The sequence below is a fragment of the Chaetodon trifascialis genome, chromosome 1 (assembly GCF_039877785.1).
Source record: "Chaetodon trifascialis isolate fChaTrf1 chromosome 1, fChaTrf1.hap1, whole genome shotgun sequence".
NCBI classification, from domain to species: Eukaryota; Metazoa; Chordata; class Actinopteri; order Chaetodontiformes; family Chaetodontidae; genus Chaetodon; species Chaetodon trifascialis.
The window spans coordinates 31,069,740-31,089,423 of NC_092056.1; the positions used below are offsets into that span (position 1 = coordinate 31,069,740).

General features: G+C 38.5%; 1 protein-coding gene across 1 annotated transcript in view; it reads left to right on the forward strand.

The window, feature by feature from the left end:
- cemip (cell migration inducing hyaluronidase 1) overlaps positions 1–19,684 on the forward strand; it is a 178,845-nt gene that overhangs the window by 70,812 nt on the left and 88,349 nt on the right. Inside the window, exon 2 of the mRNA XM_070966034.1 lies at positions 14,210–14,379. Within this exon, the coding sequence (XP_070822135.1) occupies positions 14,328–14,379 (52 nt within the window). The 5' untranslated portion in view covers positions 14,210–14,327. The remainder of the gene's footprint in view (positions 1–14,209; positions 14,380–19,684) is intronic.

Sequence of the window (19,684 nt, forward strand, 5' to 3'; positions counted from 1 at the left end):
CATCTGTACCTGAGAGGAAGAACCCAAAGTAAATAAAAGTCTGCAAGAGCACACTGCTGCTCATAAGGCTCATTACTTTGAGTGTACGGTATGGTTGAAGGGTTCTCCTGTGATTGATGAACCTTCAAATACACTGCAGATAATTATCTCCAACAGGCAATGTTTAAATTGACAAGTTTGGACTTATTGCCCTGTTTATTGTTTCCATATTAAGTATAGTCAGGTGACACAGGATGCTTGATCACAACACCGTTACACCATTCCATGCATTTTAAATAAAACTGAGACTAAACTATACAAAACACTTAAAACAATTAAACATTAAAAACATTGCATACATGTGTATAAGAAAACATTCACTATACTATGCTTTACTATTGCTTTCTGTACGTTCTATGTGTGGTGCTAAAATATGGAAAATAGTCTGATGTCTGGAGACAGCTGTATAGCATGCATTTTTTATCAAGGAGTGACTTTGGTTTTCTCAGCGTTTCTCAACTCTGGTCCTCGGGCCCCCCTGCCCTGCGTGTTTTAGATGTTTCCCCCCTCCACCACACCTGATTCAAATGATCAAGCTCTGCAGTGGCCTGATAATGAGCCACTCATTTGAATCAGGTGTGTTGGAGCAGGAAACATCTAAAACATGCAGGGCGGGGGGGCCCGAGGACTGGAGTTGAGAAACACTGCTCTAATCCAACATTAGTTTGGGCACCATGAGAGCATAAGAAAGTCAATGAAAGCGGATGTCTCATACCAAAGCATGGGACAAACAAACACATGGCTTTTGACAGTTAGAGTACAGACAGTACAGACAGTCAGAGGGCAACACTCTCAATGTTGGTGAAAAATAGGATTTTGAAGGGGACCTGTCCCCTGTTCCAACTACAAGTTGTACTTGAATCTTGGATCTTACCCTGGTTATAGTCCAAAGAGCTCTACTGCAAAAAAGAAAACCATTCAAGAAAATAAAGTTGGCACTGATGCACTATATTGTTGTTAATTGCCACTTGTCAAGCCCTTGTTAGGATTTCAGGCAATTTTCCTGTTGTTTTGGTCTTGGTCTACATCTGTAAAGAGGATTTGTGGATCAGTTTCTGTTCATCTGGCCATCAGACTTGACTCACTGGTTCATCACTGATCACGCTTTTATCAGACATTGAGAATTATCCATCTCAGATTCTCACTGATTGACCCTTAGTGAGCACTGGCACGAGAGGTCAAGAAAAAAAGTAACATTTGTTTATGGAGATGGTTCCATTTTAGGCTTTTTATGGGGCAATGTCAACCTAGTTCTTTTCCAATTTTCAAGAGACACTGGTGGTAGGCAAACAACAATGGCTAATGCTGTGTTGAAAATGCTCCCAATCCAGCAATAAGTATCATTTAGTATGTTTTCAGTGGACTTGGTTAATTGCCGGGTCCTTTTAGTTCTGTCTTCACTGCAGTTGCTCTGCCTGTGCCTTCCATACAAAGGCTTTAAGTGATGACTTGTTGCAGACACCCCTGGAGGAACAATACCAGTGGATTCAAATCCATTCATATACTCGACTGCCCCCTTCATTTCCTGTGTTTTTTCAAGACGGCAGACAAGGTCTGAATTCATTTCCGCTTGAGTCTGTTTTTGCTTGGCTGGAGTACCAACCTCAGCTGAATGGCAGTAAGATTATAATTACTGAGCTTTTGTAGGTGCCTAGCAGCTTACCATCAAATGTCTTTCCTCTGTTAGCTTGGTGCCACATTACATAGAATATACTGTTATAATTTTACTGACTAGTAGGTTCACTGACTGATGCACACACCCACACCATACACAAGGGGGGGGGGGGGGGGGTTAACTATGCCAGGGTTGATGGGTTTTAACATTTTAAATGACATTAGGAGGGAGCCCCTGGGAGCTGTTTATCAGCTACTAATGTAAAATGAATTGAAAATTGAAACTTAATCTGCACTGTTAATGGCCTATAAGAAATACACCTAATTACACCTAATACCTAAATTTGTGGTGGCACTGGATATTTAGACATTGCTCCATAGCAAAACTGATGTCACTGCATCCACAGAGTACCTCACCCACACTTTTATCTAATGTCTTCACTTGAGACTTGCTCTGAAATCCATTCAAGCACATCTGAGGATGGTAATGTTGCTCTTTCTCTGCTTCATGAAGAAGTGGATGTATGCATCAGGATAAGGTTTGCTAACACACAGTATAAGAACAGGCAACGGGTTTTCAAGTCTATGCCCTCCCCTCAAGCAGTAAAAGAAATCACTTACAGCAACCTTTATATTACAGTGTGGTTACACATGAAGCTTTCAAACACAGTGAAAAGGTGTTGTGCTATCCTGACTAGTTTGTGCACTGCTGACACTGCCAAACAAGAAGAATAGTCTATCATATGCTGTTGCTGCTCCTCTAAGTGTTTTGCAGTATAGCCTGACTGGTGCGGGATTTTTGGAGGCCAATGCCAATGGCAATATGTGATAATCATAAATTTTGATGATAACAACTTTTTCAGAAATTATGACCAAGATATGAGTAGCAGTAGTCTTTTATTGTGTAAATATACTTGTCAGCATAAATTATATAATGGAGACAGTGTTTTTAAATTACCTCAGATATATTTTTGGCATTTCTTTACTCCAATTGCTTGTAACTTATCAGTTATAGACATGAGGATACAATACATCTGTGATAAGCTAAAATTGTATATCCAGTGTATCAACCAAAGCTATTCATCAGGCTCTGTTTTGCACTCTGTTCAGATATGGAACCATATGGCCACTACCTCAGAATCAGGGGTATTTCAGGCAGCAGTGTTTCCAGCTTGTGCAGGTGCTGGTAGTGTTCATGGGTGGGAAGCCAGAGAGGGATTGTGACCTTGTCGCTGCACTAGTGACCCCTAATGGTAGTATGAGGAACTGTACGTTAAGATCTGCATGGAAAGCTGTCTCCACGCTTCAGGCGAAGCTCACTAGCAGATGAAAGAAGTAGACTGAAACAACACAGTGATGATAACTACATCCCATCAGCTGGGAGATCTGACTGTTCCACTTTAAATGGAATATAGTATAAGCTTATCAAAATCTTCAGCAGTGGCACGCTATTCCTGATGTTGTAAGGGGATTGGCTTCCTGTAGATTAGACAGGGATCAAATCATGCATTCAGACATAAATGGATTTGGAAAAAGTATGTGTATTTATGAAGTCAGCAGATTTTCCTCACCTCCATATGGCCGGTGTTTAGCTAGACCTCAAACAGAGCTGCTGCTAATGCAGCTAACAGTGCTCCACCCAACACTTTGTGCTTCCCCAGAGGTATATTATTACATACTATTCATGGACTTAATGATTGTTTCTTCAAGAGATTAATTGTAAGTCTTTGTTACTGTGGAAGTCATAAAAACATCTTTGAAAGTGTCCTCCACCCTCACTTAACTTGCTTGCAAATGTGTTTGTGTGAATGTGTGTATGTGTACAGCTGTGTCACTGTATGTGTGGCAGGCAGCGTGGTTCTTCAGGGAAAGAGGTAATTTCGTTCAGAAGTTCATTGTTTAGGAAGTGTGTGTGAGTGTTGTCAGAGCAGTGCCAGCTTGTATTTGAAATTTCACAGTCGCTTTGAGCTCATAAAATGTCCAATAACCAGCAGGGCCTGGAAGCACATAAGCTACCGTATGGCCTCAGCCCTGCATGTTGCCTCTCATATAAATCTCAATTTACGATTCGCTTCCTAATATCACTGTTCTTTCAACACCATAGTTGTACTGAAGAGTTATACTGGTTTGGAATATGACACTAAAAGAGATGTCATTTTTGAACGTGTGTGTGTGTGTGTGTGTGTGTGTGTGTGTGTGTGTGTGTGTGTGTGTGTGTGTGTGTGTGTGTGTGTGTGTGTGTGTGTGTGTGTTTAGTCTCTGTCAGCAGCTGGGCTGAAGGTGAAGGACTGAGGATGTGAATGAGAGGTTATCTGTCCCTGCTGGCAGTATGAGCCCCCTGCTGTGGATTGGAGCTGGTAGACCTGTGAGCAGATATTGTCCACCACAGGAAAGCCACAGTATCAAGCCATGATTGAAGGCTGTTATTGACAGCCTTTCAGACTGTGGTCATGTCCACATTGGGTACAATTGAAATCTTGCATGTAAAACCAAATTTCATCCTTATCATTGTTTAGATACATTTTCTCATATCTCCTCTCTGAAACACCAGGATAAGAAAAAGAGTTAAATATCTTCTTCCTCCTCCTTTCCATTGGCAAAAGAACAAAACCATGTATTGCTGTCAGCATCAGTTGTTAAGTAGTGTGTTGTAATGGACAGGCTGCTTTGACAGACTTGGCTAGAGATGACAGAACCTCCCCTGTTTTCTTGGACTCTCTATGATCACTTCTTTAGGGCTTAAGCACAACTGAAAACACACTAGCAGGTGTTGAAATGGAATTATCTTTCAGTTTCTGTTTCCAGAGTTACTTGTTTAAGGCTAAACTGACTTTACTGAGCTCACGTGTCATCTATGAGAACTGATTTGATCGGCTGATGAAACACTTCATCTACTTTTTTGACATGAGTATAAGTATATAACATGATTTTATACAAACTCCTCAGTGTCATCTGTGAGTGTGCTGGACAATTCATCTTTGTCTCTGTGAATCGTGATAATATCTCTTCTCTGCCATAAACACATTTCTCTCATGCATGGAACATCAATGGCTATGTTTAAATGCACGCCAGTAATCCAGTCATAAGGCGATTAAGGCAGTAACACAAATAAGGTGGAACACATGGAAACACATACTTTGATTAATACGGTTCTGCTCATAGCTGCAATAAGCAAAACTGTAGTAAGATGTGAAGTTTGTATGAATGTTAATCCAATTCATTTTTCACTGCATTTACAAAAGAAAAAACAAAACACATGAATCCAACTGCTTGATAATGCATGTCAAAGATGTTTCGCTGGTAGAATGCTTCACTTGGTGTCTTCAGTTGATTCCTTCTGCAGACTTGTTTGGCAGTACAGATGGCTATTTCCAGAGCAGCACATGTTTCTTTTGGAATACATCTTTGTTAATGTTCAACTGTGTTAAGGCAGATGCTATGCTTGAAGTAGCAGATGTGACAAAGATGAGGTTTGAAATTGAATACTGTGGTGTACTGGAGAAGGGGCATCTTCAGCCATTAACAAGACTTGGCCCTGTAGTTTGGAAATAGGAATATTAATGAAATAGGCAAACCATCCTTTTATCTATTTCTGCTAAGTAGTCCATATGTTCTTCTTCCTAGTCACATCTTCCAGCGTTTTCGTATCATCCTACCAGTGTGTTATTTATCTGCTTTAGTGTGTTCTGGGTCTGCTTCATGGTCACCCACAGGTTAGACATTCTCAGAACACCTCCTGATAAGCCCTGATAAGATGCCCAAAGCATCTAAACTGACACTTTTTGAAAGTTCCTGTATATTTCAACCTGGCCTATTTCTTACAAATGTGGCCTCTGTGACTCCACTGGTCACTCCACTATAACTTCACTGACTGTGATTGCAATAGAAATGTGGGAGAGTGAGGACTTGTGCAAAAGAACATATGCCAGGGCATGTTGTACCACCTGGAACAGTCATTATAGGTAACTGTATGGGGATCTACATTTGGGGCAACTTGTCAAATAACCTAACATCTCATGTCCATAACCAACACATCTATTTTTCTCATAGAGGGTCAAAGAAGTGTATAACCAGATGCTCCTGGTTGTTGTAGGTGTGTTACACACACACAATCCTTCACATAAGAATGATTTTTAATGATTTTTAAGTGTTCTCTATTGGGGAGGTGAAACCTGAAATTTGTATGTTGCAGTTACACAGCTGGGATCACTATCATCTGTGGACATATCTAGATTTTCCAAGTCTGGCATCAACAGGTCCCACTCTTTGCAAACAGTTTTCTCCTCGCTCAGCTTTGGAAAGCAGTGAATACTATTTTATACACAATTTTCTTGAGGTATGTTGTCTGTCAGGATGTACCGTTTAGCATCTGTGTGTGACATGCAAAGCCTTCCTACCACAGAGCCTTTCTAGCATATGGTAAACATTCTGAAATAGTCTCAGTTGTGAAACACTTGCCGTTTGGTTTGGTTTGGTTTAGGTACTAGAACTACTTGGTTAGGAGAAAGAAAAGTCTTTCTGACATGCGCTTATCTTTGTGAAATTGTCACCATTTGTCATTGCCATGATTGCTCCACTTCCAGTTTCACACAGGACAAGAAGCTTTCAGGGTAAGAGTCCTGTGAATGACTCACCATTCTACCTTTACCTTCACCCCTCTAAGGATTTTGTTGCTCTTTCTACTCCTTCAGGTGAAGTAGTTGCTATGATTGATTGTAATACTGCTGTGGATGGGTTTAGATTGGAGTTAGCTCAGCCTGGTGAGTCTTCAGATGCCAAAAGCACCTTGTGAGTCTCTATGAGACACAGAGGGGTGTCACAAAAGGTTGGTATTTGATGCCCTGGTAATGAGACTGGGCCAGCAGGTCTGCTCACATCTATAAACATACCAGCATGCACAGATGAGCATGGAAGCTGGAAAGTTGTCCTAGATATAGATCCCTAAGCTGTTACCCACTGAAGGGGTGTGCTTTCTGTGTTGAACCTCATTCTGTGTTTTGTGTGTCTTTGTATTCTTCATGCACTGAGTCATACAAATGGGCAGCTCAGTATCCCTTGAATTACTTCTTCATTACTTCTGCACCTCCAAATTTACATCCAATGAGTTCAGTGCCACTGCAGTATGTAATGTGTCCTATATGTAGAAAAGCAGAAATAAAACAAATATACACATCATTTTAAAATATGAATTATTTCCTTTCTACTTTTTTTTTCTGATTTTCATGATTAAATGTGATCAAAAGTGTAGTGTATTACTGTGAGCCAGCAACACATGCAGTGCAGCAGTTTTCGCTGCCAAGTCAGGAGCCTTTTGGCCCTGAGAGGGAAACATGTGAGCCCTCTCATGAGATAATCACATTCATAATGCATCAATGGGAATACAAGCACAATTACTTTGAACAGCCTTGTAATCAGTCTCACATTTACTTCCACACCACCAGATGTGTGGGTCACTTCAGTTCCTCAAGGAATTTAGAGAATCTAGACCTTACAAATAAAATATAGTCACTGCAGTGAAGGTTCAAAATGTTCCACAGAAAAAGGAATCAGAAATGTACAAAATGACTTTTTACTGTGGACTGTTTTTTGAAACATAAATCCATGAACCCAATAAACATGAATTTTCGCCTCATGATTTAACTGCATGAAAGACTACAGTTGGTCTGACAAATTGCATCATGTCTGATGGCACAAATTTGTGTGACCATGCAGGATGTTGCCATGCTGCCAGGGCAAAACATCTCAGGACTTTTTGCATTTTTAATTACTCATTTAGTGACTTAACAACGTTTACTGTAGAATTGGCTGAAAGGTACAGGGGCTCTGCCCCTATAATTGGCTGATTTTGTTGTGTGCTGACGATCACAAGTTTCCTAACTGCATTCTATTTGATTTATTCATTCATAAAGAAAGCAAAGAAAGTAAACAACCATGTTTTCAGCGGAATAAACAACAGTCTATGAGAATGATCTGATATCTTTTGTTTTTCCTGTTGCAAACAGTATGCTAGTGTATTATTTTTCATTAACTGAACAGCAAGGTGTGGGTTATATCTTCCTTCTTAAATGTAACACAAGACTTAAGAGCTTTATTAAGGTTGGAACCGAGGTTGGAAACAAATCCCCAGGTTGGGAAAACTACTTTTGAAAAGAAAATGATGGTAAATGGTAAAGTTATTACCCAAGAAGTCTGTTTTAAACAGTCATCACAGTTTACAGACCCACTTCTCTCTTTTTTTTGGGTCATTATTGTTGTACTTGTGCACACCATTTTCCTGTTCAATGAGGGATTATAACTGGCACTTAATTTCAGTTTCATCTCCAAATATAATGGTTTTTGATCATCTGGATAAACCTGGCTGTCTGACTGCTCCTGTTTCTTGGTCCATTGGACCTCATTTCAATGCATCCCAAATATTCTTAAACATGCCTCATGCTAACATCCCATAAAGCAGCCAAAGGGCAGTATTCACCACATTTTCAATGGAGAAGAGGAATTGTAGAATGCTGCCACTTCTCTGATCTCAGATGTTTACAGTCATGTTTTGTTTAATTTGATTTTGTGCCAAGGACTACTGTATATGAAATACTGTATATTGTATGCATGTGGTAATAATAGTGCTGTGTTAAGCCTATAAGGACAGCAATCATCTCCCTAAAGTCTTTACATAGGATGTTTTCTAATGAAAGAAATGATTGTGAAATAAAACTACTCCTCATTTTCCCAGAGACTCTGTAGATTCTTGCAAGACCTAAACTTCCCTAAACCTCTCCACCACCAGAATCCCTCTTTAAACAGAAGATTCGAATAAATACAGTGAGTCCCATACAGAAATTTTGCTGGTTAAGTAATTAACTCTACAGTAACTACAACCACCAGAAATCACATATTTGCTAAAATGGGCACTTTGCCAGCAAATGGAATCTTTAATATTCCTTTGTTGCTGCAGCAGCACAAGGATTAATCTGCTGCTGGACAAGATAATCATGTGATTTAAATATGCAGAGGAGATTACCTTGGAGAAATGTTTAACAGTTATTACTATACAGCTGTGACCTGTGAGTGTGCACAAATGACGCAGCCAGGTCGACTGCAGAGCATATGCACACACTTGCATTCATAAACAGAAGCAGCATCTGAACAGAGATAAAGTTTGTTGGCAGGAACTATAGAAGGACAAACCACATTGGCAGCATAACAGGCCATTAACACACTGAATGAATTATAAGGCTGTGTTTGACTCATTAAGTCAGCACTTGTATGAACAGTGTATCTACATCTAAGGTAAATAGGCCAGCATACTACATCTGACTGAACAGAGAAACTCTCACAAACTCTCTCACAACTAGTCCAACAGCAAGCTAATTACATCTGTCCATTATCCATAACCACTTAGAAAATAAATGCTGATTAATTATTATAGTGTTCGGTTATGTCCACAGTCTCTGACTGAGCTCGCCACATGGCAGCATCAGCTAATTATATCTAATCAAAGCCAGCATCAGAATGCTGCACAGTTTACAGTGATTCAGCCATTTTTTTCAATCAATTAATCTGCAGTAAATGTTGTTAAGTCACTAAATTAGTATTTTTAATTACTCATTTAGTGAGTGCAAAATGTCCTGACTTGTTTTACAGATTTTTTTTATGTAGCTGTGGTCAGGAAGAACCTCCAGTCATTGCTGCCAACTTGGCAGCTTTGCAGCAAGACTTTCCATACTTCTACTTAGAATATCTGAATTACATTTGCATAATGACTGATAGAGTGACTGATGAAAACAAACAAACGTACTTGTTGGGTGATTTTAATGTAAATTGGCTTTCAGACAATTGTTCCATGAAGAACAGATTACTGCTTATGTCCAGAATTTGCAATTTAACTCAAATAGTGTCTGTACCTACAAGGGTGAGTGTTAGTAAGGAAGGTGTTTTATCATCCTCTTGTATAGATCACATATATACTAATGTGCCTAACATATGTTCAAAAGCAGTGTCCCTCCCAGTTGGTTGTAGTGATCACAATCTGATAGGGGTGTCTAGAAGATCCAAAGTACCTAAAGCTAGAATGAAAATAATTAGTGCTAGGTCTTAGAAAATTTTTGGTGAGGATGCCTTCCTGGAAGACATAAAAAAGGTAAAGTGGTCTAATGTTAGAGATGAATCCGACCCTGAAATTGTTTTGAAAATTTTCATGGAATATTTTGAGAACATAGCTAATAGACATGCACCAATAAGGAAATTTACTGTACGGTCTAATGGTGCTTCCTGGATAGATAAGGATTTGACTATTTTAATGAAACAAAGAGACCAAGCTAAAAAGATTTGTGTTGGAATGTGTTGAACAATATAATGGGTAGACAGTCCAAGGTGAATTTATCCTACATTGAATCTGATGGAGTGTATATAACCAAACCATTGGAAATGGCCAATTATTTCAATAACTACTTTGTGGAAAAAGTTAATAAACTAAGGTATAAAATGGATATGGAGTATAATTGTAAATCATGTACATTAATTGATAATCACATTATGAGAAATATAAATTGTAAGTTTGAATTCAAATTGGTGGAACTAGAGGAGGTTGAGAATTTGTTAAGGACCATTTCTGTGGAAAATTGTGCTGGTACGGAGTGTCTTGATGGTAAATTATTAAGAACAGCTGCCATTCACATATCTAATACTGTATGTCACTTATTCAATGCCTGTCTGTTGAGTGGAATTTGTCCAAATCTCTGGAAAGAAAGTAAAATACTGCCAATTATAAAAGACTCCAAATTCCCTATGGATGGTCATAGCAGACCAATTACAATTTTAGCAATTCTAAGTAAACTGCCTGAAAAGATTGTATTCAAACAGATTCAAGATTATTTTACATCAAATAATTTGATGGATATTTCTCAACATGGCTATAGAGTTGGACATTCCACATGTACAGCACTAGTTAAAATGACTGATGATTGGCTAATGGGAATTGACAAGAGCTTGCTATCAGGTGCAATTTTATTGGATTTTACTTCTGCTTTTGATCTTATAGACCATGAATTGCTGATTGAAAAATTGAGATGTTATGGTTTTAGTTCGATGGCTGTCTCATGGTTTGAAAGCTATTTAGACAACAGAAGTCAACGTGTATATTTAAATGGTACACTTTCCAACAGCAAAAGCTTAAGCTGTGGGGTGCCGCAAGGTAGTTGTTTGGGTCCTCTTTTATTTTCTATTTTCATAAATGATCTTCCACTTGTAATTAAAAAATCCAATTTTGTATTATATGCAGATGACAGTACACTATATTCCTCTGCACCTACAATAGGTGAACTTAACTCTGTCCTCTCAAAGGACTTGAATGCAGTGTCTGATTGGGTTACAAGTAATAGACTGGTTTTGAATATTTCAAAAACTAAAAGTATTGTTTTTGGTACACATCACAGTCTAGCTAAAAATCCTACACTTGACCTACAAATCTCTGGACAATCTATCAAACAAGATAATAAAGTCAGGCTTTTGGGAATTACCATTAGTAACACACTTTCATGGTCTGACCATATTAATCAGATTGTCACCAAGATGGGTAGAAGTATCGCTGCTGTTAGGAAATGTGCTCACTATTTAATTCCTGAAATTCGTAGACAGGTAGTACAGACACTGGTGTTATGTCATCTTGATTATTGTTCAGTTATCTGGGCGTCTGCACCCAAGTCTGAGCTGATAAAATTACAAACTGCTCAAAATAGGGCAGCTAGACTTGTTCGTAATTGTTCTTATAGATGTAGTGTTGACAGAATGCATTCTTGTCTTAGTTGGCTGAAGGTGATTCATAGGTTATCTACCAGTTTATTGTTATTTATTCAAAACATTATTCATAGCAGGCTCCCCACTGCCTTCTCTAATCAGATTGGTTATAATTCAGATGTTCCTCATTACAGTACCAGAGCTTCAACTCAGCGTCAACTTACATTACCAAGACCTAGAACTAATTCAATGAAAAACACTGTTGTTTATAGAGCAATTTCATTATGGAACATTCTACCTTTAAATATTAGGACCATTCCTAACAAAAAAGCATTCAAAAAACATGTAAATTCATTTTTTAGACTTGAGCGCTAATAGAATATCATTATGGAAACTGTTTTTTTTTTCTTTCTTTCTTTTCTTTTTCTTCTTTTCTTCTCTGTGGATCTGTGTTTAAATGGTAATTGGATTTGTATATTGTTGTGTATTGTTGTTTGTATTGTACTTTTTAAATAGGACCCCAGGAAGACTAGCCTGGCGTTTGTGCGTTGGCTAATGGGCATCCTCAATAAACATAAACATACACATAAACATAAACATAAACATAAACATAAACATAAACATAAACATACTTCTGTTTCCAAAAGCAGCTATTCACAGACCAGGAGAGGTTTAGGGTTAACGCCACTTTGTGGACAATGGAGGACAATATTGCTGTGCTGTACTTGGTGACAACAGTGCTCTTTGTTTATCCATCAAAACATTTCCGGAGATCACAATAACTCCTATTCACAGCTTACATCCTTCCCCAGTTAAACATATGCATACATGTAAAAATGTTCTCGTGTTTGTGTGTCTTGTTGCTAAGAGTTGTAGAGGCTGAGAACCTCAGGATGACACAATGGCCCATTAAGAATGAACAAAAAAGCTACACTCAAATGCTAATGTGTTACAGAATGTTAGAAAGGAATATGAGAATGAAATCAGTCATATTTTTTAGCTCACTCTCCTTTTTGCAATGCTTTGTATAACCAAACTAGAAAATCAAGTGAGAGTGGGTGTTATATTCATCAAGTTTCATCGAAAGATTTACTTTCAAAAGAATGTGGTCTGAAACGTATCAATAACTACAAGTTTACACACTAAATGGGATAGTGTATCATTTCCATAGCAACAACTCTTCACTTCCATGTACATACTGTCTGATTGATGAGTGCACGGATGACTGCAGCTGATTTCCTGTGTGTGCACACCGTTATGTATTAGTGCATATCATTACTTTCCCACTCACTTTCATTTTGGTTTCATTTCATTTCATGCACTTATGTTGAATAACACATTTCTTGGTCAAAGCTATGACTGCTGTGCCACATGCGCACATCACTCTCTCAATTCAAAGATGGACTCATCGTTCAGCTGCTGTGTGATGCTGCAGGTGTTCAATAAACTCAAAGGAAAGAATCTGAGACACAGCTGGCTGTGGACAACGAACAGACCAGCAGTACTGATCGTTCTGCGAAATCCCAGATGCATTCAGTGACACCTGGACAGCAAAGATTCAGACTTTAATCTAACACATTTCAGACCTGCCTGAGTCAAATGAATAGCTGTTTATTGATGAACATTTTAGTAGATTATGTTATAGATGCGATAGTATGTAAATAAAGAGGCATACATGAAAGTTTTTTCACAGCTCTGTTGAATAACCTTTTAGCACTTTTATGGTACAGAATAGATGTACAGCAATCAATAATTACTGCAGAGATGTATTCTGCATTCTTGCTTGCTTGCTCAATTTGAACAACAAACTTTATTTTATGTTAGCTAAAAACTAATATCTATATTAATGTTTTACAAAAGGTTTCAGCATAATGTTTGCATGACCTTAAAATAACAGCAGCACTGGGCAAACTGCAGCAGTCTGATGGCAGTAAATTGTTTGAGTTTTCATAATCACTGCCTCTTCTCATGTCTAGACAAGAATTGTAACTACTTCCACACATGGTGCTTAGCGGCATTATGAGTCTGGGCAGCGTTCACTATGTCATGGAGGGGGATCTCTTACAGCCGAAGACCCAGAAGGGATTTCCAAAAGATCTGTATAGGCCCTGTTAATGACCAGCCGGACATTCTAGGAGGATGTATCTGCAGCTCTGTTCACAGAGTGTTCACAGGGGCAAAGAATAGCACAGGTTTATGTCAGCAGTGTGATTAAGATAGCAGAAAAGTGCTGGAAAAGCAAGACTATCTAAGAATGTTGATAGCAACTTTAATCTAGTAGCTCTATCCCACCCTGATATAAAATCATGATTAGAATTATTTAATTGCAAGTGGTGTTGTAGAGTTCTGGAAAGTCTGAAAAAGAGATTAGCTTTTTGTCCATAACAGGTTTCTATCAATTTGTATGGTCATCAGTAGTTAAAAGCCACTGAAAGAGCAGGACTCATTACCAAGGATAACACTGCTGAATTTGAATTGTGACCATAGAAAATCAGTGACCCACGCAGCTCAATATGTCTCCTCTGTCAATCATTTGAAGACAACCAAAGGCCTGATATCAAAATAGCAGTGGCGAAGTTCTTCACAGAGCAGCGCTGCAAAACCTGTGTGATGTTGCAGTGGTTCAGTCTGTGTTGGAGAAGCGTCTGTCATTATCTCTAAAAGTAAATTGAAAATCAACTTTGAAAGCTGGTGGTGATACACTGAGTGACATGGCTGTCCAGAAATGTACCAGACCTCCTGCCATTCTTGTATACCAATGAGTCCTTTAGAAATGCCTATTTGTACATGTCTTGCTGAGTCTTCTGCATTTCAATGTTATTTCTAGGTGCCTTTGGTAGCCTCCCACTGTGAACTTGGCACACACACTCTGAAACCCACTGGGAGGTCTGAAGCAACCTTTGAAGGCCTCAGGTGTGAAGTTGGTCGGTGGCAGGCTGAGAGAGATGAAGACGTGTGTGTTTCTGGCAGCTCTGCTGCTCCCCAGCATCCAAGCAGGTGAGTTAAGAACATCTTTTTTTTTCTTCTTACTTATCTTGATTTTCTCAGTGGGCTAAGGACACTTAATGTCAAGAAATACAGTTTATACCATGTCAGTATTCTCTCGGACTCGGCCACCCTATAAATCACTGTAATATCAAGCTTATTGCTTATTACTCAAAGTGTAGTGAGCAAAGAGAGAAGATTGAGATAAAATAAGAATGAAAGCCAGAGGAAAAAACATCCATATTTCAGGATGTTGACCTTGAAATGAAGACAAAGACTGCATTCACACAAGTCAGGAATGGAAATTGTGCTTTCAATAAAAAGGGCGTGTAACAAATTATTTGTGTGGGAGTTTTGATAGAATACAGATTTAATATCTTTTGAGCATGTGTCATTGAAAACAATGATATCACTGTCAAACGTGTTTTGCGTATTTTTTTCAAATCAGTTTTGCTGTGTCAGTACAATGAACATGGTCGGTGTGGTTTATTCTCCTCATCAGGTAAACAGGGAAGCATGTCTCTGAACATGCTGTGATCTCTGCCTGACATGACACTACTCTTTTACTTTTACTGCCTAAAAGGCACCAGTGGAGGTGCATCAGGCAGTAATGCCCAGCAGGTAGACCATCAACCTGTATCTTCATAAATGCCTGACATGACACTACTCTCCAGAGTGCAGTCCAAGATGTGCTTCAATATGATATTTCAGGTTTTGGATATACAGACAATACTTCAGTTCATGCATAAATTCATTACTGGTGTGGTTGTTTTATGGGATGTGTTGACATTAAGAAAACTATCGCTAGATTTATCCCTTAATCTTATCCTTTACAGATGGCACAGGACATGCAATATACAGAGCAGGTCTGTATGCCCTAGCAGAGACAAAACATACAGTTTAATATAAGGTGGATTTTAATAGCTTTTGAACAACAGTCAAGACTTGGGGCACAGAAGAGAAATAGACAATATTTGTAGTTTACATTCAATGATGGGTTAATGGAGTAATGTGTAGTCTGTCTTGGACTCATCTCTGCACATTTCAGTCAAAAATCTGAAGTGAAGTATACCTTTAAATGTTGGACCTGTAGCATAGTCTCCATATGTAAACAACAGCTGCTGTCAAGGAGATTAGTTTGTGAAACACCCTGAATGCAGCATGAGGTAATTATGACGCCAAAGCCCCCCATAGCTCTCAGATTGATACTTTTAGGTACAATAAGTGAAGTAGATTAACAAGTATGATATTCTCTTGGTAATGTATGTGGAATGCAAATAACTGGCTATTTAAGAGATGGTTCGCCCTGCTTACATGTAAAAGCAGAGTGAAACTTAATTCCTTACCTTGAACAGAGTAGCTTCAGGTCCACATACTAGCCCTTTCAATTGCTTTTCACAGCATCACATGGTCTCATCAAATGTAGTAACATGAGCTACAGTTAAAAACTGCAGAAAAGTATGACTTTTCTTATTTACCCTAATGCAATGAATGTGAATGGAATTCACAGCACTGGCACTGAAGTGATCCAGTTATTTCTTGGAAAAAGTAGTTAAGGTGAAAACTGAGTGAGGTCAAGGATTTTCACCACAAGCTAAATTCTATTCACCTTCATTGCATGGAGGTGATGTCACCTGATCCTAAAAATTATGTTTATATACTTCAAATTTGTCTTGTACAACCACCATTCACCCTAAATACCTCTTACATGCAGTAACAGTAAATCATAGCAAAAGATATTGGTAGTATAAGGTGATTTCTTGGTGACGGGATCGTTGCAAAAGCTGTAAAGAAACAGAGCACTCACTCACTCTAATGCCCTCTGCCACTGTGCAATAGCAGCATCATGCTAGCCAACATAATCTTAACACTACAGTAATATCAACATAGCTTCTTTATACTTGTTTAAAGTTACTAGATGTTGTATATACAGTAGAAAGACTGAAAGTTAACAGGGCAAAGAACAGGTGTGCCTTCCCAAGAAAAAGATTTTACAGGCACCCATAATGACCTACTCATAATTTACTGTAACAACTTGACACGATTGCATGCAGCATGTAATTTTTCTCCAAAACATACTAAACAAAAGAATTTTGATTACATTATATACCGCTAAATCATTATAATCAATGTTAGACAGTTGGTACAGGGTACCAGTGATGCACAGTATTTACCTGCAGTGTGAAAGGAATATACCATTATCAGTTTATGGATTTACTGCTGAAGGGGTGTTGAAGGATACTAATCCCTGCATCAAATTAATTTCTAAGGATGAGGGAGGGAGCTTTGTCAGAGAGTGAGGGAGAGACAGAGCTGCTGTTTGCCTTCACTGAGCTGAACAGCAGGACTGGATCATTAAGAGATTCTCAGTTCTATAACCAAGTAAAGAAGAAAACTTGCACTTCTGGTCAGTCTTCACTATGATGAGTAAAAGGATAAAATACAATCAGGCCAAACTGTTGTTGCATGTGCATGTGTTTTTATGACACACAAAACAGTTCTGATCAGGTTCTCTTTATCTGAAGCTTAGTGTGCATGTCCAGAAGAATTGTATAACACATCATATCAGATATCTACATGGGCCAGTCCTGGATAGAAGCAATTTGCAAACATGTGATAGAGGGAACAGAGTACATCCTCAAGGTCTTTCTAATTGTGAATACCAGATAGCCAGCATTCCCCATGCACAGCTGGCCACGAGTGAAGGCCCTAGAGGCTCCTCATATTATGCATGTAGAAATAATATAATGCCCATATATGTATATATCTGTGTTTGTTTGTAATAGTGCTCAAGGCATTAGAGATCCTCTTCCACCATAAACTTAACACACCTCTCTCACTGATTCTGTTTTTATTGTAGCTTTATTGCGACGGTAAATAGAGGCTTTCTGAGCTGTTCACAAATCTTTCTAATCACAGCCACAACAGCATCTCAATCTGAGGCAGATTGGCTTTTTATTGCAGGTTTAGTAATGGGCCTGCATCATAATGAGAAGTTCAAGACAAGGAAAATGTCATCATGCAAAAGGAACATAAGTAGAAGTTATAGCAAATAATGAAATGTTTTTGTGTGAATTAATGGCCATTTGGTCCTCTCTGGTCAACTGATGTGAACAAGTCTGAGCATCAGCTTCCTCAGCAGAAAAACGACAAACTGACCTGCTTTTGATTGGCAGGTGATCTCTGAGAGGTGTCGCAGCAGTGAGGGCTTAGAATACAATGTTAAAGACAAAACTTTACAACAGGATTACGTGTCAGTTAATGCTTGAGCACAAGTATTTTTATACAATGTTTTGTCTAACTGCATCGAAATCAAACATGTTTACAACATAGCCACCACAACAGCCACACTCAAAGACAGAGTGAGGTCTGATTGTGGGATTCAGAAAGCTACAGGAGTGGCTGGACGTGGTGCACATACAGTATATGCAGAGATATTTTACACGGTGAAAACTTCAACCTGCAGGCAGCGCTAGATGCAAACTCAAAGTCATCACAATTCGAGATTCCTCTGGATACCACAAATGGACAAATTCTTATTGATATGATATTGATATTTCACTCAAAACTGAAAATACCAGAGGGTCACCAAAGTCAGTAAGATTGATTCCCTGGAGAACCTAGATGTTGGTACAAAATTTCATGGCTGCCAATTTAGTAGTTGTTGAGATATTTTAGTCTGCACCGATGTGGTGGACCAACTCACAGACATTGTCATCCATAGCTATAAAAACAACAGCCAAGCTGCTGTCTGAATGGTGTTTGATTTGATTTGTTATTTTATTAAAAGACAGTTTAATGATGTCTCAGTCCTGTGAAAATGGGGCTTTTAAAAAGCAAAGAGCAATAGAATACATCAAAGAGAATCAGAAAAGCAAATTAGGGTGATATATGGCTAATTTAGAGACAATCCTCATTGTCTGTCACATTACATGGAGAACATGTAAATGAAAATGTGCAAAATGTGTGAAAAATGTATGTGCTAAGCAGGTTTCAGCCCATTAGCAAGCGTGTTAAGACTGATTTGTTTTGTTTAGACAATGCATGCCATCAGTTAATTTCCTGTCTGCATAAAGAAATCATATGAATACAAATACAGCAGATCAGACTTCCAGTTCCAATCCTTTTAGTGCTGCCAGTAATGCCTAGATGTAGCAAAACTTTTTCTTTCTTTTTTAACAAAACAATGCTGCAGTGAATTGCATTGCAGTGCATATGTTCTTTTGAATGGATGACTAAGAATGGGTCTAAATACACTGTATGTTAAATAGTGAAAATTGTGTTCTATAGTCCATCCATTTTTATTCATTAATCTTGCCAGGGATGCATTGGTGTTCATTTACAATGCACCTACAAAAGCAAGCAGATCAGCCGCTGTTGTAGAACTATACTGTACAGACAATGAGAGAAAGAATCTGGGCCTGTATTTATCAAATTTCTAAGAAATGCATTTATGAATGCTTCAAAGATCCAACTATATGTATCTCCTTATTTTTTTAAAGAATCCTTTCTGCAAATACGTATACATGAGCCTATGCTTGGATCCTGCTTAGCCATTTTTATAGCCATCATAGTCCGATTTACCAGATGTAGGCTGCTGGTAAAGGCTTGGCATTGGCCACCTATTTCAGGCTGCATTTTCCTCTCCTTCTACTATCCGCATGTTCCCATTTTCAAAATCCCCATTGCTACGAGGCAACAATAGCCTGAAATCATTGCTGTATGTATATATAGGACCTGGGTATATTTTGTGTTTACATTTTATATATGTTAATCAAACTAGATTACTGTGATGTTCATCACTGTCTTATCTCTCATCTTACTTTGAGGTTTGTTTGAATATAATTTCCTAATCTCTGGTCTGTGTGGGTGGAGCATGTGCAGTTCATCAGTAAGCGCAGTTGACCAATGTTGAGTTTCATTTCATTTAATTGATCGTCAGGACCAGTACGTCTTGTCTGTAGGTGGCTATAAGCTGGCCTTGCTAGTGTGTCAAAACATGAATAACTGTGAACTTTGTTAATTCAGGGTTTTGTTTTTGTGTTTGCATTGCAGGTTTACAACCTAACTAACTAAATGTCTAATTAACTGGCTGATTAAGCGTCAGTAGGCTAGTGTAGCTGTAGTAGGTAGGCTAACTAGTGTGTGAATGTTTATTGTGTGTGTGTGCAATAAACAGAAAAAGGGAGAAAAGAAAAGAGTCTTGAGTTGTATCCACTCTCTACCAGGGGGGAGTTTATTAAGCTATAGTAGGTAGTCTAGTAAAAGTCTGCACAGCCTCCAAGCTAGCAACCTACATGCTGGAAAAGAAAGGTTA